Raw genomic sequence first — 27,878 nt, forward strand, 5'->3', positions numbered from 1 at the left:
GTTGCAATTGAAGATAAAAACTACATCAGTACACGTTGCTCTCTCTTGGACAAAAATATTGCATTTTGGTTAGCATTCTAACAGCATGGTTTCAGTGTAACCACAAAGTGAGGAAAAAAGGAGTTTCTGTGTTGCTTTTTATGACTCTACATTGCTTTTAATTTTTATTGCAACTAAGACAGACCTGAACTGTAACCCTGGTATCTACTGAAGGTAATATTCAGTAGGTATTCAGCTATCCAAACAAATCCAAGGAAGGCTGGATAATTAGTCACAAAGACTCCAGGTTTAAAGTATGTTCAAAACTTTTTCTCAGTACTGCTTTCCATAATACTGGAAACATCTGGACATACTGGGACTGGACCATCTGGGACTGGAACATACTGGGAGTGAAACATACTGAACATATTAGGACTGGAACATCTTTCATACAAGGAAAGCTTTGCTGCAGGAACTAGGGCTGTTTAGTCTCTAGAGGAGACTGAGGGTATCTTATTAATATATACAAATATCTAAAGGGTGGGTGTCAGGAGGTTGGGACATCCTTTTTTTCTATAGTAGCTAGCAACAGGACAAGGGGTAATGGGATGAAGCTGGAACACAAAAAGTTCCATTTAAACATAAGGAAAAACTATTTTACTGTTCAGGTGAGGGAGCCCTGGCACAGGCTGCCCAGAGGGGTTGTGGAGGCTCCTTCCTTGGAGGTCTTCAAGACTCACCTGGACATGTTCCTGTGCGACCTGATCTAGGTGACCCTGCTTCTGCAGGGGGGTTGGACTAGATGATCTCTAAAGGTCCCTTCCAACCCCTACCATTCTATGATATTTTCTGAGATAGTGGAGAGAGGGAGAAGTTCTGAGACAGCAGAATGAGGGAGAAGTTTATTTCCTGAATTTTCTGCTGACTTGTTAATCAAGTTTCCAAAAACACAGACTTGGAACCCTTCCAATGCTGCTTTGTTAATTAACCCCAAATAAACTTTTTGGAGCTACTTAAGAGGAAATTCAGGAAAGGCCAGATTCTGTGGGAGCTTTTTTAAAAAAAAAGAAAAGTAAAATATGAGGTAGTAGAATGGATATAAGACCTACAGATTAAATGTGAAAGATAAGTTTAAACGAACTGCAAAACTTTGATCTGTTTGTTGCTGCTTGAGAGCAGGCAGCAAGCCCCTCCTCTGTCCTCAGGCATTTCTGTAGACACACATTTCAGGCTGTGTAATTGCTCTGGCAGGACTACAGTATCTATATGGGAATTATTTCTGCTTACATATATGGATTTGGAGGAATAAAGCCACAGCCACACAGCACACAAATGGACTGAATACAAACAATTTCAGAATGTTTTGCAAACAAATGTTAGGGATAGTGGTAGGAAGCTGCTGAGCACCTGTCTGCCCTTATCCTCTTCATCCAGCCCAGGCATAAACCCACGCAGCACAGCTGAGGCTGGCACATTGCTCCCCCTGCCACCCAAAGCCAATTACATCAAACACAGGCTCCTGGCTGTACAAAGCTATGCAGCCCACTCCCTTCAGGAAAGGCTGGATTTCATCTACATTTAGGAGCAGCAGGGCAGGGAAAGTTGACTGTCACTGATGTGCAGAGGCCCGGGAGTGTGGTGAGCCCACAGTCCTTCCCGAGTGCTATGCCCGGGCTGGCAGGGCTATGAGCTGTATCACAAGGTGATGCTCATCAGCGTTAACACGGCTGTGCTCCCTGCGCTGGCTAACGCCAGGTTCTGCGCGAAACCCATCGTCATGATGCAGAACCGCTGGTAGGATTTCCTCTCAGCAGGTGACCTGCGACCAGCCCGTTTCTAACGGACCTGGAGGGGCTCTCCCAACCCTAACCCCCGCCTCGCACCTGGGCGCCTGCCCGCTGGCCGGGCTGCGCGGAGCTGCCGGTGACGCAGCGGAGCCCCGATGCCCCCCCTTCTCCCCCCCCCTCCCGCTCCCCGGGGGCGGCGGCGCCTTGCCGAGGCTCTGCCCCCTCCCTCTCGCCAGGATCATCCCACCCGCCGGGCGGTCACCTCAGCAGGAGGAGCCGCCGCTTTGCCTCCGCTCGCGCAGCGACCTGACAGCACTCAGCCTCGCCTCGTCGTGCCGTGCCGCGTCGCGCCATGCAAGCAGGGAAGGCAGCCGAGAACCAGCACGCCGGCCGGCCCTTGCAGCTCACCATGAAAAGGGGCTACGAGGTGCTGCGCGACCCTCACCTCAACAAGGTAGGGACGGGCGGAACAGGTGCGCCGCGACGGCCCCGGTCGCCGAAGGCGTGAAGCCCCCTCCCTTGCTCGCTCCAGCCCCCCCGTCCGCCCCCGGAGACTACCGAAACCTGCGCCTCCGGAGCCGCAGCCGGGCCCGAGGCGGCGAGGGCGCCGCGCGGCTTGTTGCCGTCGCCACCTGTCGCGGCGGAGCGCCCGCGGAGCGCCCGTCCCGCCCCCGCGGAGCGGCCGCTGGCCGGGGCGGCCGGGCGGGCGGGCACGGGGCAGCGGTACTTCCTGCGGGCCGGCCGGCCGGCGCTTCCTCTTCCTTCGGGCCGGCGGGGGGCCCGCGGGCGGCGGCGCTACCCTAGATCCTCGGCCGCGGGGCGCGGAGCCCGCTGCGGGCGGCGGCACCGTCCCCAGTCTGTCTTCTAGAGAAGAGGCTCAGCGGCCGGCCGGGGAGGCTGCTGCTGGAACTTAGGCACTCTGATGCCAGTTCCTGCTGACGTGCCTGTGTCCCCGGTACTTTCCTTCTTTTCCAGCCTTCTCATCACCTTGTCTGTTTCATGCGGGCCAGCCTGGCTGTCCATACCGTCCTATGTTTTACTCTCTGACAGGTGGCAAAGGCATTTTATCACTGTTAATAGCACTTGTAGCAGTAAAATTCAGCTCGACTTTCCTCTCTGCTGTCCATCAGCAGATGCAGTCAGCTTTTAAGAGATGTCATAGCACAGCAAAACCTTTTTGTCCCATCTGCAGTTTGCTGAAGAGTGGTGATTCAGCTTAATAAAAGTTTCTAAACATGTTAAAGTAACCTGGAAAACAAAAAGCTAAGCCAGCCCTCTCACAGCTCTGATAATAATGCAAAGTTCAGATAGTAAAATAATTTATTGGTGTGACAGGCCCTGTGTTTGCTGCCAAAATGAGAAATGGGTAAAGGCAAAGGTAGACGATAAACTACACCTAGCACATGAAGTCATAATCAGATCCTCAGCCCCAGCTTGTATTGGTCTTTTGCCCCATTTAATAGTGTTCTGACTTGTATCTCTGCGTTAAAATGCATAGACACTCATTTTACTTATTGCTGAGTCATGTAAATTGACAAAAACTATGTCTCGAGTTTTACCGGGTAGGTTGACTCATCAGTAAAAGCTCCATATATTAGGTAGATGAATGCTGCTTTTATTAGCCTTGGTGCTTGACTACAAAGTTTCCTCAGAGAAACTTTCCTCAGTCTTATGTCGGTGTGGATGTAGGCCTGAGAAGTTCTCCTGAGGTGAGGAAAAAGTAAAACTAAGTGAAATGTGTAGCTCCCAAGAAAAAGCCAGGGAGAGTGGGGTTGCTTTTAAGCAGCTGCAATGTTGACAGAAAAAGTCTGATTCAGAACAACCAGGAGAAAGAAACTGACCAAAACCCCACCTTCTTTTAAGAAGGGCTTATTCTAGAATATGTTGAATAAAGGGCAGTTGGTGGCAAAGCAGATTCATTACTACCTCTTTTCTCTCAAACATCATCTTGCCTCTGATTAGCATACTTGGAGATAAGGTGCTAAGGAGGGTGCCTCTTGCTTGATTTCTTGTCTTAGGGTAAAGGGAAGAATAAAGGCTATCAGCCATGGTATAGCACATTTGTGCTGTTGCAGAAGAGAAGCAGGAAAAAGGGCAAATTCATTACCAGCCACGTCTACTCAGCTAACATAGTGTTTGGTGTTAGAAAAAGTCAGCTGAAAAATCTGGGGCTTATGACTTTGAGGAGTCTGGTTCTGGTCAGGTGAAGATTAGATAAGCCAGGTGATTTTTGGTGAGTGGATTACACCCTAATATACACACACACACACACACACACACACACATATGGGCAGTAAAGTCAAATATATTGAGGAGTGCCAATATGGTTGCCAATTTGATAGCTTGTGGCCTGCCTGTGTGCATGGGAGCTGGTAGTCCCAGTTCCCTTTCTATTGCCAAGGTTGTTAAACAAAAGATCAGATTGCAGAGAATTCAAGTTGAAGTAGATAAAATATCTTCATTGATGATCATAAAGTATAGGGATTGTTCACAGTTCTGCAGAAGTGCCAGAACTTTATACTATCTCCTGGGTCCTGGCTAAGAGCTTCATTTCCTTGATATCAGCACTTTCTTTCGGATACAGTGCCAGTTTTAGTAGTCCTATTTGCATATACTTGGCAAGAGTAGGCTCTCAGTACTGAGTGTCTAGAAAAAATAAGACAAATGATGTTTTCAGATTCTCTTAAGCCAAGACAGTTGGCCTGTTGAGCAGGTAAAGCTGAAGTATGCTGCAATATTTGGAAGCTCGGGGCTTGCAACCTCAAAGCATTCGTTTTCTTAGGCAAGTTGAAAGGAAAGTTTTACAGGGAACCATTTATACTTGGACATCTTTAAAAATAGATGCAAGTAGAAATAAGGACCTAGCTTGTTGCTGTTTTTTAAAATACCTATCTTCATTTAGTACCCTGCTCATCCAGCAGTGACTTCTTGAAAGCTGGATTTCTGCACACTCAGTGCATACATCACTTTTTAGTCTTGATACTGGTGATAGGTGAGAGAAAGGGCTGTGGGAATGCCAGGGTAAACACCCCCATTTCTTCTTTTGCACTTACCCTCTACTTCTATCTGGATGGCAGCATTTCCAGAACACACTAAGCACTGAAGTATATTGAAGCCTTAGGCAATGTCATTCTTAAATCTATTATGGTTTAGTTCACAAGTAATTCACAAACATGTACAAAGTTCAATGAGGAAAACCTCAGCAAAAGTTTGGTGGGTTTACATTGCTTTTTTTGTGGGGTTCCCCCCGCCCCCCATTGGGGCATTCTATGATTCTATAATTTTGCCTGAATATAATTAGAAGATTAACCAAAGGGCTCTATATCATAGACTCATAGAAAGGTAGGGTTTGGAAGGGACCTTTAGAGATTATCTAGTCCAACCCCTCTTGAAACCATCCCAGCTCCCATATGAAACCATCGCTGCTTTTACAAGCTCACTGAGTGGTTTTCCCTCTCTCAGTAGCAGTGACGGGTCAAAAATCACAAGGAACAGTAGATTATAACACACTGGGTTTAATTACTTGAGGACACATGTCCAAGTCCATGGATAATAATCATGATTCAGTTTATCATCTGAGATTATAGGTCCATAACATTTAAAAGTGTGTTTGGAAACTGAGTGGTAATTGCAAATTGCATTACCTGCCCCACCCCCTCCAGGCATCTAAACACACAAGGAAAACATTTTCACTTCTTTTCAACTGAAATAGATTACATTAGAAACATTTGGCTGGGACTTGTTTGCTCTTTAAGGTGATGAGTTACAGAAGTGTGAAAGTAATTTGCTCTCCTGCTATAAATCTCACTTATGTTTTATTCAGTGTACAACCCTATGATTTTAAAGCACACAAATCATTTAACACAGAACTTTCACCTCATCTTTAATTTTTTTTACCTTTTGCTATTGTGTAAACAAATTGTAGTTTCCCATAAGATGCTTATTTTCACATTGTGATGTGGAGATACGCAAACACGTCTTTCAATACCAAACTTTTCCAATTGTCTGTACTAGTTGCCAAGTCTAAACACTTCTTTGATTCAGGAACATTACCATTGGAAGTGTGTGTTGCTTCCAGGCTGCTTTCAAATGCTTGCAGAGAGATTCAGTGAGCAGGAAATAAGTGACTCTAGTAAATCTAAGTAGTGGAGGGCTCTCTCCACTCCCCAGCTGTTTAATTTTAATGTCTCTCCCCTGACTGACTGCTGTAATCATTGCTGAGTGAAGGTTGCTTGTAAGTTATTGATCTCTCTCTTTTTTTTTTTTCTTTGCTTTTATTCAAGTTGCACTAAAATACTGGAAAATTTCAGAACAGACTGTCTGATGGGGCTGCTGAATATCTGAGAGCTCCCAGTCTATATCCCACATGCAATGGCATTGATGTTTTATCCTTACTGCCTCCTGTATGTGAAGCCCCTGCATCTTAGTACATTCTCAACTAAGCAGTGACATTAGTTGTTGTCTGGATTTGGCTTTCAATCCATTGACCTACTATGGGTTTTACTATACAAGAACCATACTAGAGCAGAGAAAAGGTCTGTTTATCCCAGTGCCTTGTTTCTGACAGTGGCCAAACCGGATCCCTCGGGAGGAGTAAAATAGCAAAGGATGCCTTTAGTGATACTTTCTCAGATATGTTCTCAGGGAATGAGGAATATATTAGATGCTTACTAAGATATAGAATCATAGAATGGTAGGGTTGGAAGGGACCTTTAGAGATCATCTAGTCCAACCCCTCTGCAGAAGCAGGTTCACCTAGATCAGGTCTCATAGGAGCATGAATGCTTCTCTTTCCTATCAGATTAAACATGCTGTGTGTACTAATTTACTAAAAGCCAACTGTAAACTTTTTTAAAAATTCAATTTAAATCATTATCTAACTGGTGAGAAGTATCACTTCCTATTTTGCCCTTATTTTTCAGACACTGGGAGGAGAATACTTGTGAAATACAGATATGTTTTGTTCTCTATACATCTAGTTGCTTCACTCAAGTCAAAGTTGATTTCGAAAATCTATCATCCTGCGATCGGTGTGGGTGGCATAAAAAATATCTTATGACTTTGACATTTGTTGGTGACTCTGGCCAGGGTCCTGACCTTATGTGTATTTTGACTGGGTCCTCTAGAGTGGTCAGTGCTCACTGGGTGTTGCATTTACCTTAGCTTTGGTATATATTATGGGAAGAAAACTGATGAAACTGGGGATGGAAGATGAAATCAGTCCTTAAAACACATATTAGAAGTATCTATCTGTCTTGAAGGTTGGGACATCCCTTTTTTCTATAGTAGCTAGTAACAGGACAAAGGGTAATGGGGTGAAGCTGGAACACAAAAAGTTCCACTTAAACATAAGAAAAAGCTATTTCACTGTTGAGGTGAGGGAGCCCTGGCACAGGCTGCCCAGAGGGGTTGTGGAGTCTCCTTCCTTGGAGGTCTTCAAGATCCACCTGGACATGTTCCTATGTGACCTGATCTAGGTGAAGCTGCTTCTGCAGGGGGGTTGGACTAGATGATCTCTAAAGGTCCCTTCCAACCCCTACCATTCTATGATTTTAAAGTAGGTTTTCTGGAGGTTATCTGATATTGCAAGGGATGATTTCATAGTAGGTATGATAACAGCTTTTAGATTGGAAGATGGCCAACTCCATGTGAAAGCAAAGGTATAATTTGAGGATTTTTTGGGCAGTATTGTTGCTAATAGTATTTCTGGTTCTTCCCCCCATCACATCACCTGATCTGATCTTGATAGTGGTTGTGCTTGCACAAAAAAACACATCAATCTGGTCTTTGTCTGAAACCTTTTAGAGTGAACTTTTATCAATTTTACCTATGTTTGGTAAACAGCTGCATTTTTGATCTATTTCTGAGGACTCCAACACAGGAGTTGCTGTTCTGTGGAATGGCAGCCTAAAATAGGAAGTTCTTCAAGTGTGGTTGCTTTATATCAGCGCTGTTTACTCATTAACAGTCAGGACCATAATTTGCAGACTGACAGAACTGCAGCTATCTTGTATGCTTGGGCTTTGGGCAAGGGTGTGAGCTCAGGGATGGGTACCATAGGGCTGGATGAGGAGGTTCTCATGTTGCCAGTGTATTCTCCTCCTTGAAATCACCTTCTTGAGGTGTGAGGGAGCAGTGAGATGCAGGATCTTTTTTATATGTGTGCTTTTATTTACAGTATATGTGAATTAATAAAAAAGAATTCTGTGCTTTTTTCCACCTTTCTTTCTTTCTTTCTTAATTTCAGGCATGTTTGTCCTGCACACTATTAATAAGGAAAAAGTCTTGGGTAAAGGGTGAAGTATTTCAATCAACTAATTTTCCCACCAGCTTCTATTTTATGTTTACAGCTTGCAGCATCCTTTGCTTCTTATTACTTTGTTCCTGACCTAGTAGGTAAGTTGCTGTAGTTGGTGTTCTCTTCTTCAGGTTGGCCTCCAGTTCTTTGCTTGCACTTACAAAAAAGAGTGCTGAGACAGCAAGTTGGGAATCAAGTTCTGTGACTTGAATGAAAAGCAAATGAAATGAAGGAGAAGTTATGTAGTAAGCTACAAAGCAGGAAGAGCAACTGAATTGTGGTATGAGTTCTCACAGGAAGCTGAAATCTAGAATTGTTTTGCTGTGAAGCTATTTTGGTCTTTATAAACACTTTTCAACGGTGTAATTTTCTTGTGAACCTGAGTAATTGAACAAAAAATTGACCTTTTTTTTTCTTTAGAGTAAGCAATCCTACACCCACTGCTTATAAGTGCTGCTTGAATAGAAACATTAATCCTGGCACAGAGGCACAAACAGGATTTGTGTGTTTAGAACAGGTTAAGCATTTCTCAGAGGGTAGAAGTTCTTATTTTGTATTACTTGCTTTATATATCCCGTTTTGCTGAATCAGCCTCTTGGATGGAGCTGTCTCTGGAAAGGAAAGAAGTTGTGGCTGTAGCAGCAACAAGCTTCCCTCCCATGGCCTTGCTTCCCTCTCCAAGGGAAGAAGGAAGTGAAATGTGTGTGACAGCAGTGTTTCTTAACCTGTGACCCTCAAGTTAAAATCTGTGCATGATTTTTATATGTGCACAGTTAGGAAGGACCTGCTACCTTTTAAGTGCCAGCTGGGGACTTCTTCATTCAGCACTGGGTTAAGTCTCTCCCACTGAGACAAGGACCTGTGGACTTCTGACCCAGAGTTGTGTGTGACCTTCAACAAGGCTTTAGCGCATGGAACTCCACCTAAAGAAAAGTGGTTTTTTTCAGTTTGCATGTTTGCTCTGATAGTGCAATAGTATTGATGTATTTCAAACATCAACTAATTACATCATAAATGGGTATAAATTAAGGATCCCTTGGGTTTAATGAATAATGCTATGTTTGATCACACTGATACACAGATGATCATCTGTTTAAAAGATGGTGATTTGTAAACTTTGGAAAGACTTTTTCAGTCAAATTACTGAGGCCATTGTTGGAGGAAGGCTCAGTTTTACAACTTCTGAGCAAAAGGGACTGTCTACCTTCAGTGCAAGATTGTGTGAGACCCAACACTATCAAGTTAAATAGGAAAGGTGCGAGTCTTGGGAACACATCCTGTGACTGTCCACAGAGTTAGCTTCTGCAGAAGTGGGCGCAGAGGCTATGTCTCTACTAACAGACATTGTAACAGCTACCGCTGTGTGTATGCACTGTCTGGTGAGGTGCCACAATGCTGACTTCTGCAGGAGGATTGGACTAGATGATCTCTAAAGGTCCCTTCCAACCCCTACCATTCTATGAATCTGTGACTCTAGGCTTCTTCATCTCTGAATTTTTCTGACTCTCTCCTTTGCCATGATTAAAAACAGTAGTACAGTTTGACAGAACTAGGCTGTTAAGCTTTCTTTGAATGTCATTCTCTTTCATGGAGGGGCTTTATTTTGTGCTAGGGTAGTGAAGGCCAGGCCCCATGACTGGCAATATTTTTACAGTATTTTTTTTTGCTGCTGGTTTAACATCAAGGAGCTAAATCTGGTATAGGAAAAAAGGTAATACAGTGTTGCTACCAATTGTAGCAAAACTGCAGACAAACTTGAAACAGTAGCCCTGTGTCTGCAAAATTAGGGTAGGTGGGACTTGAAATAAATTTTATAATGGACTGGTAGAAGTAGCAAGAAGATGTGTTAATTTGTTAGAGACTAGGCAAAGACTTTGGTGCTTCCAGTGTTACCTGACATAGGAATTCAAATATTTAAATAAGATGCTAATGGTTTCTAGTCAGAGGCAGAGGAGAAATTTGTCTTCACACTAGAATATTCTGCCTTCCCATTCAGGGAGAAAAGTGTCATGCAGAGTCAGCAGCACTGCTTCCTAGCAGGGCTTGCAGACATGAGAATTCTACCTTACCCAAACAATACATTAAGATATGATATTTATTGTGGCTGTCTTGTTCTCAGTAACTATAAATAGACTTGTTGGTCTGAAATTGCATCTGTGCAAGTTCTCTGTGGGATGTGCTGTATGTCTGTTCATCTTAAATCAAAAGTCAAGCAAGGTAAGGGAAATCATCTAATAGTTACTTTACAAAAGTGTTGAAATAGAGTTGGATTGATTTTCATAGAATCATAGAATGGTAGGGATTGGAAGGGACCTTTAGAGATCATCTAGTCCAACCTCCCTGCAGAAGCAGGGTCACCTAGATCAGGTCACACAGGAACATGTCCAGATGGGTCTTGAAGACCTCCAAGGAAGGAGACTCCACAACCCCTCTGGGCAGCCTGTGCCAGGGCTCCCTCACCTCACAGTGAAATAGCTTTTTCTTATATTTAAGTATTTAAGTGGAACTTTTTGTGTTCCAGCTTCATCCCATTACCCCTTGTCCTGTTGCTAGCTACTATAGAAAAAAGGGATGTCCCAACCTTTTTACACCCACCATTTAGATATTTGTAAATGTTAATGAGATACCCTCTCACTCCTCTTCTCCAGACTAAACAGCCCCAGTTCCCGCAGCCTTTCCTCATATGAAAGATGTTCCAGTCCCCTAATCATCTTGGCGACCCTGTGCTGGACTCTCTCCCTGTTCCTCTTGAGCTGAGGAGTCCATTTGTTAATCTTCACCCTATGTAGCCCACATAGATTGAACTTTTATGTCAGTCCCTCTTTCTTTGCCTTCCCTTTTCTCCTCCTCAATAACAACTTTATAGGTAGCATTATACCTTTAATTGAGAAGTAAATGATTTCTGTCAAGCATATTAGACCTGTTTCAAGCATATTGGACCTGCTTCTGCAGGGGGGTTGGACTAGATGATCTCTAAGGTCCCTTCCAAACCCTAACATTCTATGATTCTGTGATATTGAAACTCCATGAACTTATGTTTTAGAAATAGTTGGATTTTGGTGTTTTATTTTATGTTTGATTTTCTCTTTTAATTTTTTTTTCCTAGAGCCAATAGTAAAATAATGACATACTTTCAGAGAAGTAAGATAATTGCCATGTAGTTACAACATGTTGGGTTTTCATTTTGACTAATCTTCATGATTTCATAACACGTGGCAAGATAGTAGGATTTGTAAGACTACCTCAAAGGATTGTCAGTATAATGCACATTACAGACATCTTCATGATACACAGCCATGACGAATCTGGGTTGAACCATAATTACAAATAAGCTTATGGCTTTTATGACGATATATTTGTGTAAGGTGATATTAGAGAAGGGACTAAGGGCCTGATTCTGATACTGGTTTTCGTACTGTAAGCCAAGAGTGAATTAATGGTAGAAGTATGCAAGATGGGAAGCTGCTGCAAAACTAGCATAAAATTAGCACTGGTGTATTAATCCTTTAAGAAAACCAAATCCCTTTGTCACTTGGAGAGTTTGGGCACCTTTAACCTCCACAAACTTGTAAACCATAGTTCCTAGCAACGCATTTAGAAGAAAATATTGAGATATTAATTCACTGTGCAAGATAAATGTTGTTGGTTAGTCTGACCTTTCTGAGACTAGTTAAAATTTTATTTAAAATTATGAATATTATAGTATCTAATTTTTTGATTCTTTAAGTAGTCCAAATCTTTGGGTGACTTCAGAGAAACAGAATGCCGTGGAGAAAATTAAATGTGTTCCCAGTAAAACCAGACCTCTAATTTAATTTTGTAGGAGAATTATTTTATGCATATTCCTCAGTGTAGCTTTTTTTGAAGGAGTTAATTAAAAAAAATCCCTGAGTTGCATGCATCAGAAAAGAAGATTTGGTCCTATTAAAGTTTAATCTGTGCTAATAAAATTTGTTGCATAATTCAGGAAGCAAAACCCCTGACTTAGAAGAAGGAGGTCACAGGGCACCCAGGAGCCAGTTCTTACAGACACCGTGTACTTTCTGTTGAAATCAGTGTCTGTAGTTTACTTGGATACTGCTAGTGCCTTTTCCTGCATGAAACACAGTACTCCACGCATGACTTGAGGTTGTTTATAATGTAGAGGAAGCAGAGGAGGTTGAAGTAAACACTTTTTATATACATAAAGAATACATAATGTAGAAATGTAAAAAACAGCATAATAATTCCCTTTGTGGCTTTCAGCCAAACATGTAGAAATCTATCAGAATGTACCCATCTCGAATAAGAGTTCAGAAAGCAAATCCTGTTTTGCTCTTACAATATAAATGAGGCACAGAGCAGCAATGCATTATATCATTGCATGTTTACACTTAGTGTTTTACTTTATCATTCAAGGAGCAATTGGTATCTGTTTGTGGCTCAGAAGAAATAGGTATTTTTTTCTAATAAAGGAGTTTAATAATAAAACTGAAATCACTGTTCTACTTCTTCTTTTGGTTGATCCATTAAATAAGCATCACTACAAGTGGTTTGAAAATTTACAAACATCTTTCGTTCAATGCCATTTAAATTTAGTCTTCAGTCTTGAGTTAGTATTTTAGATTCATCTGTCTTATTAATGAATTGTGTGTGGTTTTGGAGTGAGTAGGTGGTCTTCAAGACCCAGCTGGACTTGTTCCTAGGCGATCTGATCTAGGTGGACCTGATTCTGCAGGGGAGTTGGAATAGATGATCTCTAAAGGTCCTTTCCAACCCCTACCATTCTATGGTTCTATGAGGTATTCAGTGATTTTGGCACCCAGTTCGCATCATATAACCACAGTTTAGGTTTCTTCCTTTTGTTCCCCATCAGTGATACACTTTTAATTTGCTTTTGGCATGAAGACTGAGTGTGTACTATTCAGTACAGAATCCCTGCTTTGTAAGAGAAGAACAAGAATTGTTAAGAAATACATCATTCCTTTTTGCACAAAGGCAAACAATAATTTTGTCTTTTACTAATGATAGAAAAATCTTTGCCTTCAATCTCTCCTGGAGATGAGTGCATAGTGGTGATTCTGAAGGATTTTACAGCATTTCAAGTACTAGTGTCTAGCTAGCTTATTGGATTTCTTCCTCCAGATACCTCACTTCAGAAAGCAGATTTATGTCTGGAGGTGTGTTTACGAAAGAGGCAGTAAAGCCTCTTTACCTAAATAGTACAAAAGAACTCAATGTTTACAGATGGAAGAACACTGTATTGCTAAAGTAAAATGAATACCCAAGTTCATGAAGTGTTTAATGTTGAATTGATTGGTTTAATCTCTTCAAGATGGTTTTTTTTTGTGGAGGTTCTCTTATATGATTTCTTTATGGAGGCATTGGGCAGGAGCAGTGCACATGAAGCAGAGGAAGTCTCTTGGTGCAAGTTGGTAGGTAGATGGCTTTTTGAAGGTATTGATGCTCCTGCATCTTTATGTCTTACATACACACATCTCTGCTCTGTCTGAAGACACCACTATCTAGTTATTAAACTTAGGTTAAAATGTGAGGTGTTAGAATGCAGTACTTCACCAGCTAATGGCTGAACAAGTGCATGGTTCTAAAACTCTATAAAAAGGACTTTTCCAAGTTTTGTAGGTCCTTTTTGCCGTCATTAAACATGTTAAAATTACAAATGAGGAGTATATGTATAGCAGAGGAGTAATTTAATTACTGAAAGAACATTTTAAGATTCTTTCAAGTACTGAATATTGTATATATATCCTGAACCCTAATGCTAACAAGGTGAGCAGTTTAGTTCAGGATAAATATAAGGAAGAAAATCCATATATTGGTAATTCTCATTTGATTTTTTTTTACTTTGTATAGAGTTCTTGTGTGACCTACTTTTGGTGACCCTGCTCTGGCAGGGGGGGTTGGACTAGATGATCTTTCGAGGTCTCTTCCAACCCTTAAGATTTTGTGATTCTATGGTACAAACTCTTACATTTAGAGCACTGTCATAGTTGAACTAAATACATGGATTGTAGATAAAAATGAATAAATAAATGTAGGTCAGCCTTTGTAAACAGGTATCAGTAAAGATGTCTTGCTCACAGTGCTCTTTTTTTCCTGCATCAAAAGTAGCATTCACCACACGCCCTTAGCAGCTGCTTGAAACAAACATTTTATCTAAGCCCAGGGAAAGTAGAACATCTCACTTTACATCTTACTTGGGGAAACATAACCGGCTTGTCCCTGTCATTTAGCTACTGGTCTCATATTTGCCAGAAGAGTGAAAGTATTCCTGGTCAGAAGCCTGCATGAAACTGAAGCCTTTGCTTTTTTGCCAGACTGTTTGAGGTATTGAGCCTGTATGCTTCTTGAAGTACATGGATAAACTCAAAAGTAGGAAACAAAAAGCAAGTTCTTTTTTCTGAGGTGTAATTCTTAGGGGAAAAAAAATGAAACTATCCATAGGATAAAGAAACACACTCTTTCATTTACAGTAACGTTATTTCCTAAACTTCTCTCTTTTGTGTAGTTTATGGCAAGAAATAACTTCTTTCTGGTTCTAGAGTTACTAAATCCTCTAACTTTATTCTGTGGTAAGGATGTAGTAAGTAAAACACAGGTAAGAAGAATGATCAATATAGGAAGTCACAGTTTAGTTATCATAGTGTTCCACTAGCAATTTAAATAGTGTGACAAACAGATCCCCTTTCTGGTTTGCTTTAAGGTACACTTCACAAATCTTTAAACAAATGATTGAAGCTTCTTTTGTCTTGCTTCACAACAATGTAATGCCTAGGAGTACACACATTTTTTTTCTCCCTGTACTTAGTGAGCTCTACTTCAGTAAGAGACACAAAATATTGTAGTAGATTGGGCACTGGCCTGTAAACTAGGTCATGCACTTGTGATTATTAAGTCTTAGTAATTTAGTTTTCTCAGTTGAAAAGACAAGCAGCATTCGTGAAATTTTGAAGATTAAAAGTAATACAAAGTACATGGTCTTGTAAAATTACCCTTTTAAAATTCTGTTTTGCTATATTGTCTTTGTACTGCTATAACCTAGTTTCTATTTACAATTTTCTGTCCTTACAGGGGGGAATCATCTTCTAGTTTTGGCAGTAATCAGTCATCAGGCTACTATTTCTCTGAAGCTTGTCTAAGTAGATGCATATCTAATCTATATAGTCCTGATATATTTTGTCCATGTCTTTCTATCTTCTGCCGTATTGCAGTTACAAGTAGTGAGAATATTAGTGGATGTGCAGTTTCCTGCATATACAGTTTCCCAGATCAATTAAAATCATTAGGCAGCACTGTAAATTGTGGCTGGTGCTGGATGCTGGTAGGGAAGGGAAGATCTGAATAGGCAGGAAGAAGTCATCTGTCTGTGCCACTAAACCTGCTCTTGGCTTCAAGCCCTGCTGTGCCACATGCAGATTAGTTCCAATTAGGTGAAGTGGTAGCTGACCCTTGGCTGCCTCCTCTAAGCCTCCTGGTCTTGTGCAGCATTGGTAAGAGGTGCATCCACTCCAGCTGAGTGGGGAGAAGAGATGAGAAAGTGCTCAGTATTTATCAGCTGAGTGCCCAAGGAAGCACAGGTCAGTACTTCTGCAGTAAAAGGTATTGCAACCTTCAGCTAACCACTATTCAGTAGTTTTTAACTTGATGAAACAAGAGTATATTTTGCAAAGTCTAAAGACTTTGCTAGCTGTTGGATAGGCAGAAGTGATACAAATTTGTAATAAACTCTCTTCCTGCATGTAGGATTCTGATGTTGATTCCCTAGAGAGAACGTCCTCCACAAAAAAAGTCTAAAGACTGAATAAAACTCTTTCTATACTTTGTGTAGTGGAGATGACTATTGCCCTCAAAGGTATCTTTTTGAATTGTCTCTGTTCTAAAATATACTTAAAACAATGGCCATCTATGTCCTCTGAACAGGAATTGCATACATTTTCTTTACATACGAATTGTTCTGACATTTTAGAAATTACTTGTGAAGGATAACTCAAAGAAGGATTAACACTTAGCAAAGTGAATCTATTCTCATGTCAAAATACTCAATTATGTATTAAATCTTCCATATTTTTTAATTATTTATTGTTTCAAAATAGATTTGTTCTCTATTATGACATTTCAGCAGTGACCATAAAGCCTACATGATTAATTAATATCTGTGAACCTAATCCTGAAAATACTTAATTATGTAAGTAGCTGCAGAAAGGTAATGCGTGTCTGGCTGTGCTCCAAATTGCCAGCAGTGCAACTCTCAAAAGCATACAATGAATACAAGAATTTATTGGCCCTGAAAACACTTACATGTGTCTATTTACTTAAATACATAGAAATAATCCTTCAGAGGCTATGAGGAAATGTGTCACTTGCATAAAAGCCTCATTTCTGGCCTCTTACTTAGATTTCATTACTTTACAGAGGCGAAGCTGCTGTATGGAGAACAGAGCAATAAGGCAGTGGTTAAACATAAAGCTGTGGAAAACTCAACCTGGATTTGTTATGGTGAATCTGTTCTGCATTCAGTGACTCTGTTATCCTCAGCAAATCTCAATAAGAATCATAATGATAACAACAAAAGCCACATTAATCTCGTTTTGTTGTTTTGAGTATTGGAATCCAAGTGTGAGCACTGTGAGAAATCCAGCTTGGGCTGAAGGTGGTATGACTTGAACGTGAATTTTCCCTAGCTGTCCTGTCCTTTCTTCAGTTGACAACATGTTGTTATAGGCAAATGAATTTGTTTGCAACACCAGATACTTGTTTGCGGGAGCAGAACCTGTTCTGTCTGGAAACTTTTCTTTTGAGTCATAGTGTGAAGAGAGCCTCAGCCTCTCTAGGTCATGTATGCTGCTATTCCACTCTGCTTTGAAATGAGTGGTTAAAGGAAAATGAACAATTGAGTGGGTTTGTCAGATGAAGCAAATGGGATGAAGTATTCAAGTAATCTCAGTGGCATGCCCTAGGTTTTAAAGGAATACCTTCTAAACACAATTACTGCTGAGCCTGTAATTTTCCAATCTAAGGAACTTGCAAGGGGAGTAGCTTTATAAGACTTTTCCATGACTTAACCTACTCATTTTAGGCTGTGCTTTGACATTTTGTCTGTCTAATAAGTTTTGTCAAAACATGTTAGTTTAGTTTTGGGAAACAATTGTTTGGGGGTGTATGTTTATTGCCCTGAAATTGGTCTATCTCTATAAGGCTTTCCAGTGCTTTGGCCCAGACTTACAGTGATCTTGTGAAATCAACGAGTGTTGGCTTCTGCCTGATTCAAAGAGTAACATCAGCAACAATAATAATGCAAACCAATTGAAATTAAATTATCTGGCATTCCTCAACGTGAAGTTAGTTATTTCCAGTGTCTGATGCTAAAAAATGTGATGCTTCTGGAAATGTTAGTTTTTTTTCTTAAAACTATGAAGTTCACTACCTGAACACTTACTAGAAGAAGCTTGCAATACCATCATTAGGAATGTGACTGGGATATTATAACAACAGCATAGGGCAATTCTTGTCAGAAGGGATCTCAGGAGATATGTAGTCCAACCTCCTACTCAAAGCAGGATCAGATATAGAAAAAGAATGGATTGGTCAGGGATGCATCACGTCAGGCCTTGAAAACCTCTAAGGACAGAGACTATACAGCTTTTCTGGGCAATGTATGTATGTGGTTGTGCTCATGGGAGGAATTTCTTTTTCTTATATCTAGTCTGAGCCTCTCTTGTTTTATCTTTATGCTGGTTGTCTCTTGTTCTTCTGCTGTGTACTGCTGTGGAGAGTCTGGATCTGTCTTCTAGATAGCCTCAGCATGGCTGCTGGAAAGGTACTATTAGGTACCCCTTTCATGGGTTTGTGTGGAGCTGCTTTTTTCTTGGCAACAGGAGGAGTGGGCTGCAGTGCTGGTCCCAGTAAGCAGCTCTTGAAACATCTCCCAGCTCTGAGGTAGACTCAGCTACAGTTTGGCTGGGCCCATCCAGCACCTCTGCCATCATTATTTAAGGAGGGAAACGTGCATCTGGAAGAGGGGGTGGAGGGGTGAGACAAGATGGAGGTGATCGTGTGGACCCCACAGTCACAGGAGAAGGAAGGAGGAGTGCCAAACTGGAGACCTTCCTGCTGCCCCTGGTGAAAGTGCAGTTGTTGTCCTGCAACCCTTGGAGGGCAATGGCAGGGCTGAGAGCCACCAGCAGCTCCGGATGAGAGTGCTCAGACAGGCAGGAGACTGTGAGGAGGTGCCATGGCACAGGCAGTGCTGGAGAGCCTGCAAGCTGCAGAAACATATACAGGAGGGCAGAGGAGCTGCAGCCCCCAGGATGAAGGCCCATTGGAGTGACCCATGCAGGGCTGCCCGGCTTGTGAGGGACCCTGTGCTGGAGCAGGGAGGCCCAGCCAGGAGCTGCCTGCCCTGAGGAGAGACAAGCAGCAGGAAACATGGGGAAAGGAGTGACTGAAACCTCCATTCCCTGCACCCCTGAGCCATTTAGTGGAGGAGTTAAAGACACTGGGATCAGAGCTCTGAGACCAGGAAGAGGAGTGGGAGGAAAGTGGTCTTAAAAAGCTGATTTTACTCTGCATCATCATGCCACTCTGTGTTGATTTCTGTTTTTTATGTTTTTGATTGGTGGTGGATTGATTTCTGTTTTCTTCCCCAAGTTGAGTAGTCCTGTCTGTTTTGCCCGGGACTATAACTGGGGAGTGAGCCCTCCCTATCCTTAGTGGGTTCCAAAGGCTCTTGGTACTTACAGCTGATCATAGCCCTTTGTTCCTGGACGGGCCTAAACCATAACACTCCCCAAAATCTTCTCTTCTCCAGGCTGAACAAACCTAGTTGGGAATGTGCCTTAGCTGTGATCATCTTGGTGGCACTTTACTGAACTTGCTTCAGTTTATTGATGTCTTTCATGTATTGGGGACCCAAAGATGGAGTCTATCATATTCTATCAGACTAGGTTCCTTTGAGTGGCAGCCCTTCTCTTAGGTTTAGCCACAATTGCCTCTCTTTGATGTCACTTACAAACCTGCCTTCTCCAGGTCATTGATAAAAGGTGCTAAACAGGTCATTGTGCTGAACAGGCGAGGTCTCATTACCGACTCCAGCAGCATTCCACTTCTTACTAGCCTGCAGGTGGAGTATAACCCATTAATTGTTTTCTTCTGAGCCCCATCATCCAACAAGATTTTTTTTATCCAGCTGGTTGTCCAGCCATCTAGACTGTAATACCTCGACTTGGGTGCAAGGATTTTTAGAAGCCAGTTTTGAAAGCCTTGTTTAAGGTGAGATAAATGACATCTTCTGTCTCCCTTTGTCTATAAATCCAGTCATTTCACCGTAGAAGGCAATCAGGTCGATCAGAGGTGATTTACCCTTGGTTTAAATCCAGTCTGTAATGTCCTACTTGTCTTCCTCAGTCTCTTTAGGATCTTATAGTCTGTGGTCACTTCAGCCAAGGCTGACATTGATTATTGTATCTCCAGTCAGGTCTTTCTTATAAACAGTTGATCCAGCTCTGCATCACACAGTATTTCCTATATCATCCCTGACACTCTTTAGTAATCTCCTGGATTGTTTATGTCCTGTCATGCTTCCAGCAGAAGTGAAGGAGATTACAGTGATCTGGGGAGTCACATTGTAGGCACTCAAGGAACAAGGACTGTTTGTCAGCCTGATATTTGGTTACTACTGTTGGTATCTGCAATTCAGAAATTTCAGATATTCAGCTAAGCTTTTATATTCTCCCTATGTAAATACCAGAAGGAGGAAGAAATTTCTGCATATACAATAGCACATGTGCATGGCCTCTCTGTCAAACTCATAAATTCTGTTGAATATAAGTCTCTACAAGTTTTGGAATACTATAAAAAGAGAGAAGCTATTGTATCTCTGGTTCCTCTGCTGCTATCTGTGGGAATTTTCAAAGAGCTATCAACACTTCTGTAGTGGAAATACAGTGCAACCACAGCAGCCCCTTGAGAAGCTAGGGAATATTTATTCAGGCAAGTTCAAGGTAGTGCTTTCTCTTTAGCACTTCATTTTGTTTGCTTAAGTAACTGTTGCAAGGGAAAGGTCTATCAGAACCCTGTAGTTCTCATCCCATCCTGCTCTGTCTGGTCTAAGAGAAGAGCAACTGGGTCTGCTTCTAAAGCAAAATTGTTAATATTAATCTCAAGGAATTCTCCTAATGACTACTAAGTGAATGTCTTGGTTTCATCTGTCTGGTGCCACAGTGGTGGCCAATCCCATCATCACTTTAAGAAACTTAATTCTTGAGTTGAAAACCTGGCTGGGTCTACAGAGCAAATCATCTGTGATGTCTTTTTTTCTTCCATACCCTATTTGTGTTCACTTTCCTCAGCTCATTTAGATGTGTCGTAAGTTTTGGAGCATGGAAATTAAACTGCAAGCCACAGTCCAAGTGGGCTGTAGAGGAGACAGATGAAAGGTTTGAAAAGCTTCCACAACAACTGTTTCAAGCTGTCATCTGCTCCAGTTAAGTGAACTCTTAAAGTAGGTCCTACTTCTGCTACTAAATAAACTAATATGAAAGCTAGAAAAGGCAACTTGAAACTCTGCTTCCTAGCTATCTAAAGAGAGGCTGATGTAGCTGAGAGTTCAAGCCAGGGAGAAAGGATGGTCTTTCTTGCTGCTGTAACTGATTTTGCTTACCTGGAAAAGAAGGCATAGTCGTCTTGCTAGATTTCTGTCTCCGATTTTTGGAATCTCTTCTTTTTTTCCTGTCCATTTTCATCTGTCATCTGTTCCCATATCAGTTACCTTTTTTAAGTTGTTTCATGCCTTTGAGGTTGGTTTGGATTCGCAGTGCTTTCTGGATGCCCTAATAGTAGCTTAGCAATTGACAGTTGGAATCACAGAATAATTTAGGTTAGAAGGGATCCCTGGAGCTTATCTGGTCCAGCTTTTTAGCTCAGAGCAGGGACAACTTCAAAGTACTGTGTGTGTGAATGAAATGAATCCAGGTCAAATGGAGTCTGGTGGACCTATAGCTTACAGGAAATGGGGATGCATATGTGCTTTTCTTTGGGTTCTTGAGAAAAAATTGTCCCATTGCACTGAAGCCTTGCTGAATGTGCTATTTTAAAGAAGGTTTAAAACAATATCCATGGCATTGACTAGCTAACAGACCACCTTTGTTGTTGTGGTCTTAGCCTGCTCAGTCAGGCTAGAGCTCTACAGGCTTAGTAGTCTTGGTGACTTGGAGAAGAAACTTGTCTTCTAGAGCTACACCAGTTATGTAGCTTACAAGAGTTAACAATAAGCCATTATTAAAATTTGGCCATACTTGACGTAATCAATGACAATGGAGTAGAAATAACACAAAATGTCATGATGAGCCAGAATCTCCACTGACCAGGAACCTCTTTTTAGGGAGAAAGCTAAAATCTGCTGTTACTCCTCTTGGAATTAAAGGCTGCTTTTTCCAGTTTTCAGTTGTTCTGAGTCATTTGTAATTCTTTATGACTACACAGTTCAGAATAATTTAATCATATTATTCTTGCTTATGTTGATGTGTCAGTGGAAATATAACAAGTACACCATAAAAAAGAATGTGACATTTTTCTCTCCTGAATTCTATAGAAGAGAAAACAGAGCACTTGCAGTACTCCATGATCATGTTAAAAGTAGTTCCCATTTTAGTCTATTTCATCTTAATTCACGTTCTTTCAGATTTGCAAACTGTATGCAAGTAGTAAACATTCTGCCCTTTATGGCCTGTGTTTTCAATAGTGTTGATCTGTAGACCAGATGCCCACAGTATACAGTGCCAAGGACTTTTTTAGGAGAGTCTGAGGCATGGAGCTATTTAAAAATGTATTTTAAAAATTTTTTGGGAAGTGGATTTTTTAACATTTTTATCTTTTTTTTTTTTTTTACATGAATTTCCTGCTTTTGTTTGCTTAGATTTTTGGGGACGTTGGTTGTTTGTTTTCCTTTGTTTCTTTGATAGAGTGCAGGAAATTTGAGGGTTTTTTATTTATGTATACTTTTGGGCTAACTGTAGGGAGGTGATCATTCTCCTGTTTTTGGCTTTGGTGAGGCTGCATCTTACCAAACTGTGTCCAGTTTTGGGCCCCTCTCTATAAGGACACTGAAGTGCTGGAGAGGATCCAGAGGTGGGTACCAAGCTAGGAAAGGATTTGGAGCACATGTCCTATGAGGAACGGCTGAGGGATCTGAGGCTGTTTAGCCTGGAGGAAAGAAGGCTCAGGGGAGACCTTCTTGCTCTCTACAACTACCTGAAAGGAAGTTGTAGCGGGGTGAGGGTCAATCTGTTCTCCCTAGTAACAAGCAATAGAACAAGAGAAAATGGCCCAAACTTGCACCAGGCTGGATGTGAGAAATTTCTTTGCTGCAAGGGTTGTCAAGCATTGGAAGGGGTTGCCCCGGGAGGTGCTGGAGTCACTTCCTTGGAGGTATTTCAGAGACCAGTGGATGTTGCACTTAGGGAAATGGTCTAATGGTTGATAGGGCTGGGACAAAGGCTGGACTCAAGACCAATGCACAGTTAAACTGAATCCTCAGGATCCGGAACTGATTTAGAGATCAGTGGTGTCAGCAATCTCGCTTGGATTTCTTCTTGGCTTCAAGAAAAGCAGAACTGTTCTCTTTTCTTTCCTTCCTGACAAAAGTTTTTATAAGCAAGCAAGCATATTTTCAGCTTCCTTCCCTTAGCTCTTGTCTAATCACTTCAGATGGTTAGTCTTCAGGTCAGTGTGTTTTTGTGTGTTTACTCCAACCATATTTGGAAGGAAAAAACCAAAAGTAGAAGTACATACAGTAGCATATAGTAACAAGGCCTAATGCTGAAATTCCTGCTCCTCTTACTACTGTTGGATGACTACTGCTAACTTCCTCTGTAATGTCTTAATAAAGTGCTATTTTATATGAGATATTAAAAAGAATAATCTATCTGATTGCCTTTATGCCGTCAAGCTAGCAGTGTATTGTTATGAGGTTTCTCTTGCTATTGCTTAGCACCAAGTCAAAGTGGGGAGATTCTGCCAGCCTCATTCACCCATTAGGAACAGGTCTGTCTCGTCTGTAGGTCATTTAAATTCCTAAACTCCATCGGCTTTGGAACAAGTTTGTGGCCTCTCCCATTTATATATTTTTCTATGTAGTCATTCAAGGCATAAAACCCATAAACAAAGTTAATAAAGGGATCATTAGAGCTTGTTTTAGTAAAATGTGGAAATGAAGAGGAAAGAACTAGCTCTTTAGGTAAAGCAACTTCTCATAGCCTGTGACACCATCCACAGGCCAGCTTTTCCATGAATTCTCCTAGAAAGCATTGAAAAGAGCATGCAATAATATCTGTACTCATTAACATTGGTGATGTATACCCTGATTTTTAGTTTGGTTCACTGATGTGTGTATACCTAAGAGAAAACTCATTCCAGAGGTAAAAAATCCTTTATAGAATATCACCTGGAAAATTATTTTTGGGTGCTTATGTAAGTCTTTCTGATGGCTAGCCACTAATCCTTGACAGAATTAAAAATGTTAATTTGCAAGGCATAGAAAAGGTCTGGATAGGAGTTTTGAGGTAGGTTTCAAAAACCAGACAGAACACAAATCATATACTTTGGCATTCCTAATGTGTCACAGCCTGAAAGGGTTCCAGAAAGTTTTCTTACTGCAAGAGTAGTTGTTTTCTCTTGTATTTTCTACAAGAGGATGATGAAGTGCATGCAAGAATCACCTCATTCAAGGAGCTGGAACTTCAGGTTTTGTAGATGTTTTCTTCTTGGAAAGTGTTCTGACTGATGATCTGTTTCCCCTTCCCTGCTTCAGAAATGACCCGTGTGACCTTGCTATCACCTCTCCATCTGCAAGGAGAATGACAATGCTTTTAATTTCAGCCATGGTACTGCATTAACCAGGGTTATGTATTAGTTTCCATTTAATTTGGTGCAAATATTGTTACAAATGAGTGACCAGATGGAAGCAGTTTTTGGTGTGTGTATGTGTTTAAAGGACTGCTTGGACGTGCTGTTCAGCAAAAACAAGCTGCACAGACCAAAATTATTTAACCAGATGACCTTTTTTTTTTTTTTTTTAAATGGCAACAATGTGAAGAGTTGCTTTTGAAGGCTCTCTGGGTGGTGATTTTGTGAAGGGCTGCATCAGAACCTCTGCTGATGCAGCTGTGTCTGTAGAGCCCTCTCATGGAGATGGGATGTATGCCTGCAGGAGGAAGTTTCTCATCATCATAGCTTCACTGCTATCTTAAGCAACATGAATTGGTCTTCCAGAAGCATTATTCTGCTGGCATGTATGTCAGGGCTGTTGATCACGTAACTACTTGGCCAGAGTTTGTGACTTCCTCACAGAATCATAGAATCGTTACAGTTGGAAAAGACCTTTAAGATCATTGAGTCCAACCACTGACCTCACGCTACCAGGCCCATCGCTAAACTAAACCATGTCCCTCAGCACCTCATCTATGTGTCTTTTGAATTAGGGATGGTGACTCCACAACCTCCCTGTGCAGCCTGTTCCAATGCTTAACAAACCTTATGGTGAAAAGGTTCTTCTTAATGTCCAATCTGAACTTCCCCTGGCACAATTTGAGCCCATTTCCTTTTGTCCTGTCATTCATTAGTGGAGAGAAGAGACCAAACCCCACCTCAGTGTAACTCCAGGTAGCTGTAGACAGTGATCATGTCTCCCCTCAGCCTCCTCTAGGCTGAATATCCCCAGCTTCCTCAGCCACTCCTCATCAGATATATTCTTCAAACCCTTCACCAGCTCTGTTACCGACCTCTGGACACTGGCATGTCCTTCTTGTAGTGAGAGGCCCAGAACTGTACATTATATTCGAGGTGCAGCCTTAATAGTGAGTACAGAGGAACAATCACTCCCTGTCCCTCCTGGTCACACTATTTTTTATACAGGCCAGGATGCCATTGGCCTTCTTGGCCACCTGAGCACACTACTGGCTCATGTTCAGCCAGTGTTGATTAACACCCCCAGATCTTTTTCTGCTGAGTAGCTTTCCAGCCACTCTGCCCCAAGCCTGTAATGTTACCTGGGATTGTTGTGGCCCAAGTGCAGGACCTGGCACTTGGCCTTGTTGGCTTAACATGGACTGGTCCTATGTTGAACAAGAACATGCATAGAAGTCGTCCAGGTCTTGGTCTCTACAGAGTTCAAGCTGAAACAATGTCAGAAAGAGGGTTCTCTCTCTCACCCTCATTGCTGAAACTTCTTACTGTATGTAATGTTTATAAAAACCCCATTTTTTTCATACTGAATTACTTTTCTGAATGCAGATTAAAATGATCCCTTCTGTAATTCATGTATTTATTGTACCTTAGAAATATATTAATCAATTAACAGATACTATAGGGAATCATTTTTGAACTGTGAAAAATTCAATTGTTTAACAAGAGAATGTTTGTGGGTTTGATGATCCATTTAGTAGAATCAGAGTATTTTAATGTTGCTGCAATGTCCACTGGCTTTTTTGTGTTTCTTTTTTTGGTAAGAACTGTCCAAGGGTGAGAATTGACCTAAAAAAACCTTCTAGCAATGTCTTTCTTGACAAAGTTGAACTTGAGATTTTGTTTCTAAATTGCCAAATGGTGTCAGATGAATAAACATGGTAGAAATAATAATAATTATAATAAATTGTCTCTAATTATCTGTGCTATGCTGAAATGAAGAAGTCTTATTGGTGCTATAAATATTCTTATCATGTAACTTAGAAGCAATATTAACTGTGCTTAGGACATTCCAAAGAAAAATAAGATTACTATCTTTCAGACATTAGTCATTGGCATTAAACCATGGATAAAATGAGGCTGTTAATTAGAGAAAATGAGGTTAGATTAATCTTCCTGACTTTCATAATCTCAATTAAAAGTTTCCCATGGAAAACCAGTAGATTCTACTACAAAAATTTTTCATAAAATGAAAAAGTTAAGTTCAAGGAAACAAAAAAACCCCTGCTGGTACATTAGCAGATATCTATTATTCTTTCTTCTGTTGCAATGAGTATTGACCCCTTGAACTGAGAAACAAATTAGCTGCTAGATTCTATCTAGAAAAAGATTAAGTTAGAACAGGAAGCATTTGGTAGAACCTCTGTTAAAATGAAAATGTGAAAACAAATACACTTTTCTTTGGAGAAATATTCTGCAATGTTTTTGTTTGGATCTTTGAAGAATAGTGCAGAGTGATCTTTTCAATTCTAAATATCTCTGTTTAGAAAAAATACAAACCTAAAACCCCAAAAAAACCCTCCATGATCCAGAAAATCCTGTGAAGTACCACAGAGGAGTAGTGGTTGTGAGGATAGACCAAGTCCAGAGACAATCAGGGGAGAAAACAGGTCTCAACAAAGTAAAAAAAAAAAAGCCTACAAAGTGAAAATTATCCCTTTTCTCTCTTATTATTAGATAAAATGATAGGTATTAGATGGATAAATAGATAAAGAGTAAACAACTAGTTTGAGAGACAACATAGATTTTGAGAAACTAAAAGAATGCTCAAAATCCAAAAACAAAAATAAAAAAGAGGACAAAGTTTAGAGGCAGCATTTCAGACTGCGTAGGAATTTGGTTTTTTACAGACTAAATTACAAGTAGTAAATAGCTTTGCTGTTGGATGTAGAACTGGTAATACTACAGTAGTTTTACAGTCTTCCAGGTTGAACAAATTGTGTACTTGTTGGTGACCCTGGGTATTGCACTTGAGTAAATCACACATGTTTTATTCTGACTTCTACTAGTATGAGAGGAGGCTTGGAAGCAATGTCAAGAGGTACTTAATTCAGACCACTATTTTATGGTCTACTTAAATTCAATTTTTCTGTTGCACTGGGAAGTAGAGCAAAATTATTATTTTGATTAATGAGAGATTGTGGTGAAGACATAATGGGCTGAACCATTTAGCATCTGTATTAATAAGGTGTATGAAGAGACAGACTGTACTACCTGCAAGCCTGAGGGCTATATATGTTAGAAGGCAGGTTACTTTTCAGAAATATACAAGGGGGGATTGTGTTAGGGGTTTATAAAGGGATTTGTACAGTGATTGGAAACAAAAGAAAGGCTATTTAAGTCACGAGGTTCAGAATGAACCCCTTTGCTTTCTACACTCCTCAGAGGGGAGTCTAAGTGTGTCTGCATCCAAATTTAGTGTCAGACTTGGTCAATGGGATTTATGTCTAATGAATTTAATACTGTGGGTAAAGAGAATGTTTTAACAATCCTTATTAATCATTTAATTATCAGTGATTAAATAATATTTGCTATAACCAAGACAATTACTTGATAATAAGGTTTGCAAAAAACAAATACTCTAAAATCACATCATAAACACACAGAAACTCACAGGTACAGAGGTTAACCCAAGTTTCTCTCCTTTTGTCCAACTGCAAAATCACTTTTGTATCCCAAACCCTTAATCCTTAACTCTGAATCTGAATCCATGTGAAACTCAGATGTAGTAAATGACTCACCGTTTTCCATCATCAGCATTTCCCAGCATAGCCTTTCATCAGCATTGTACTGGTGGATGGTTTGGAAGTCATTGAGATCTCTTACCCTGAGAGGGGAGAATCAAGGACACAGCCTACTGCAGTCCCAGAGAGCTCGAAGAGTCTCATTTTAGGGCAACTGTTTATGGGATGGCAAAATAATTGACTTTGGTCAGTATTTCTTCATTTTGCTACAGTGCTTGTCAGGTAACTCTGATATCTTCCAGAATGGACTATAAGCCAGACAGTTGGGAGTCAGTGGTATGCTTTCCAGACAATAGTTTAGTTACAGTAAGGGGATGCCTAATCATTCTAACT

The 27,878-nt window shown here is 40.9% G+C and overlaps 1 protein-coding gene across 1 annotated transcript in view; it reads left to right on the forward strand.

Moving 5' to 3' along the window:
- The first annotated feature begins 2,032 nt into the window (after positions 1-2,032).
- Positions 2,033-27,878, forward strand: part of ME1 (malic enzyme 1) — a 176,467-nt gene continuing 150,621 nt past the window's right edge. The window contains exon 1 of the mRNA XM_061989758.1: positions 2,033-2,220. Coding sequence (XP_061845742.1) covers positions 2,119-2,220 — 102 coding nt within the window. The 5' untranslated portion in view covers positions 2,033-2,118. The remainder of the gene's footprint in view (positions 2,221-27,878) is intronic.

Source organism: Colius striatus, chromosome 2 (assembly GCF_028858725.1).
Source record: "Colius striatus isolate bColStr4 chromosome 2, bColStr4.1.hap1, whole genome shotgun sequence".
Taxonomy (NCBI): domain Eukaryota; kingdom Metazoa; phylum Chordata; class Aves; order Coliiformes; family Coliidae; genus Colius; species Colius striatus.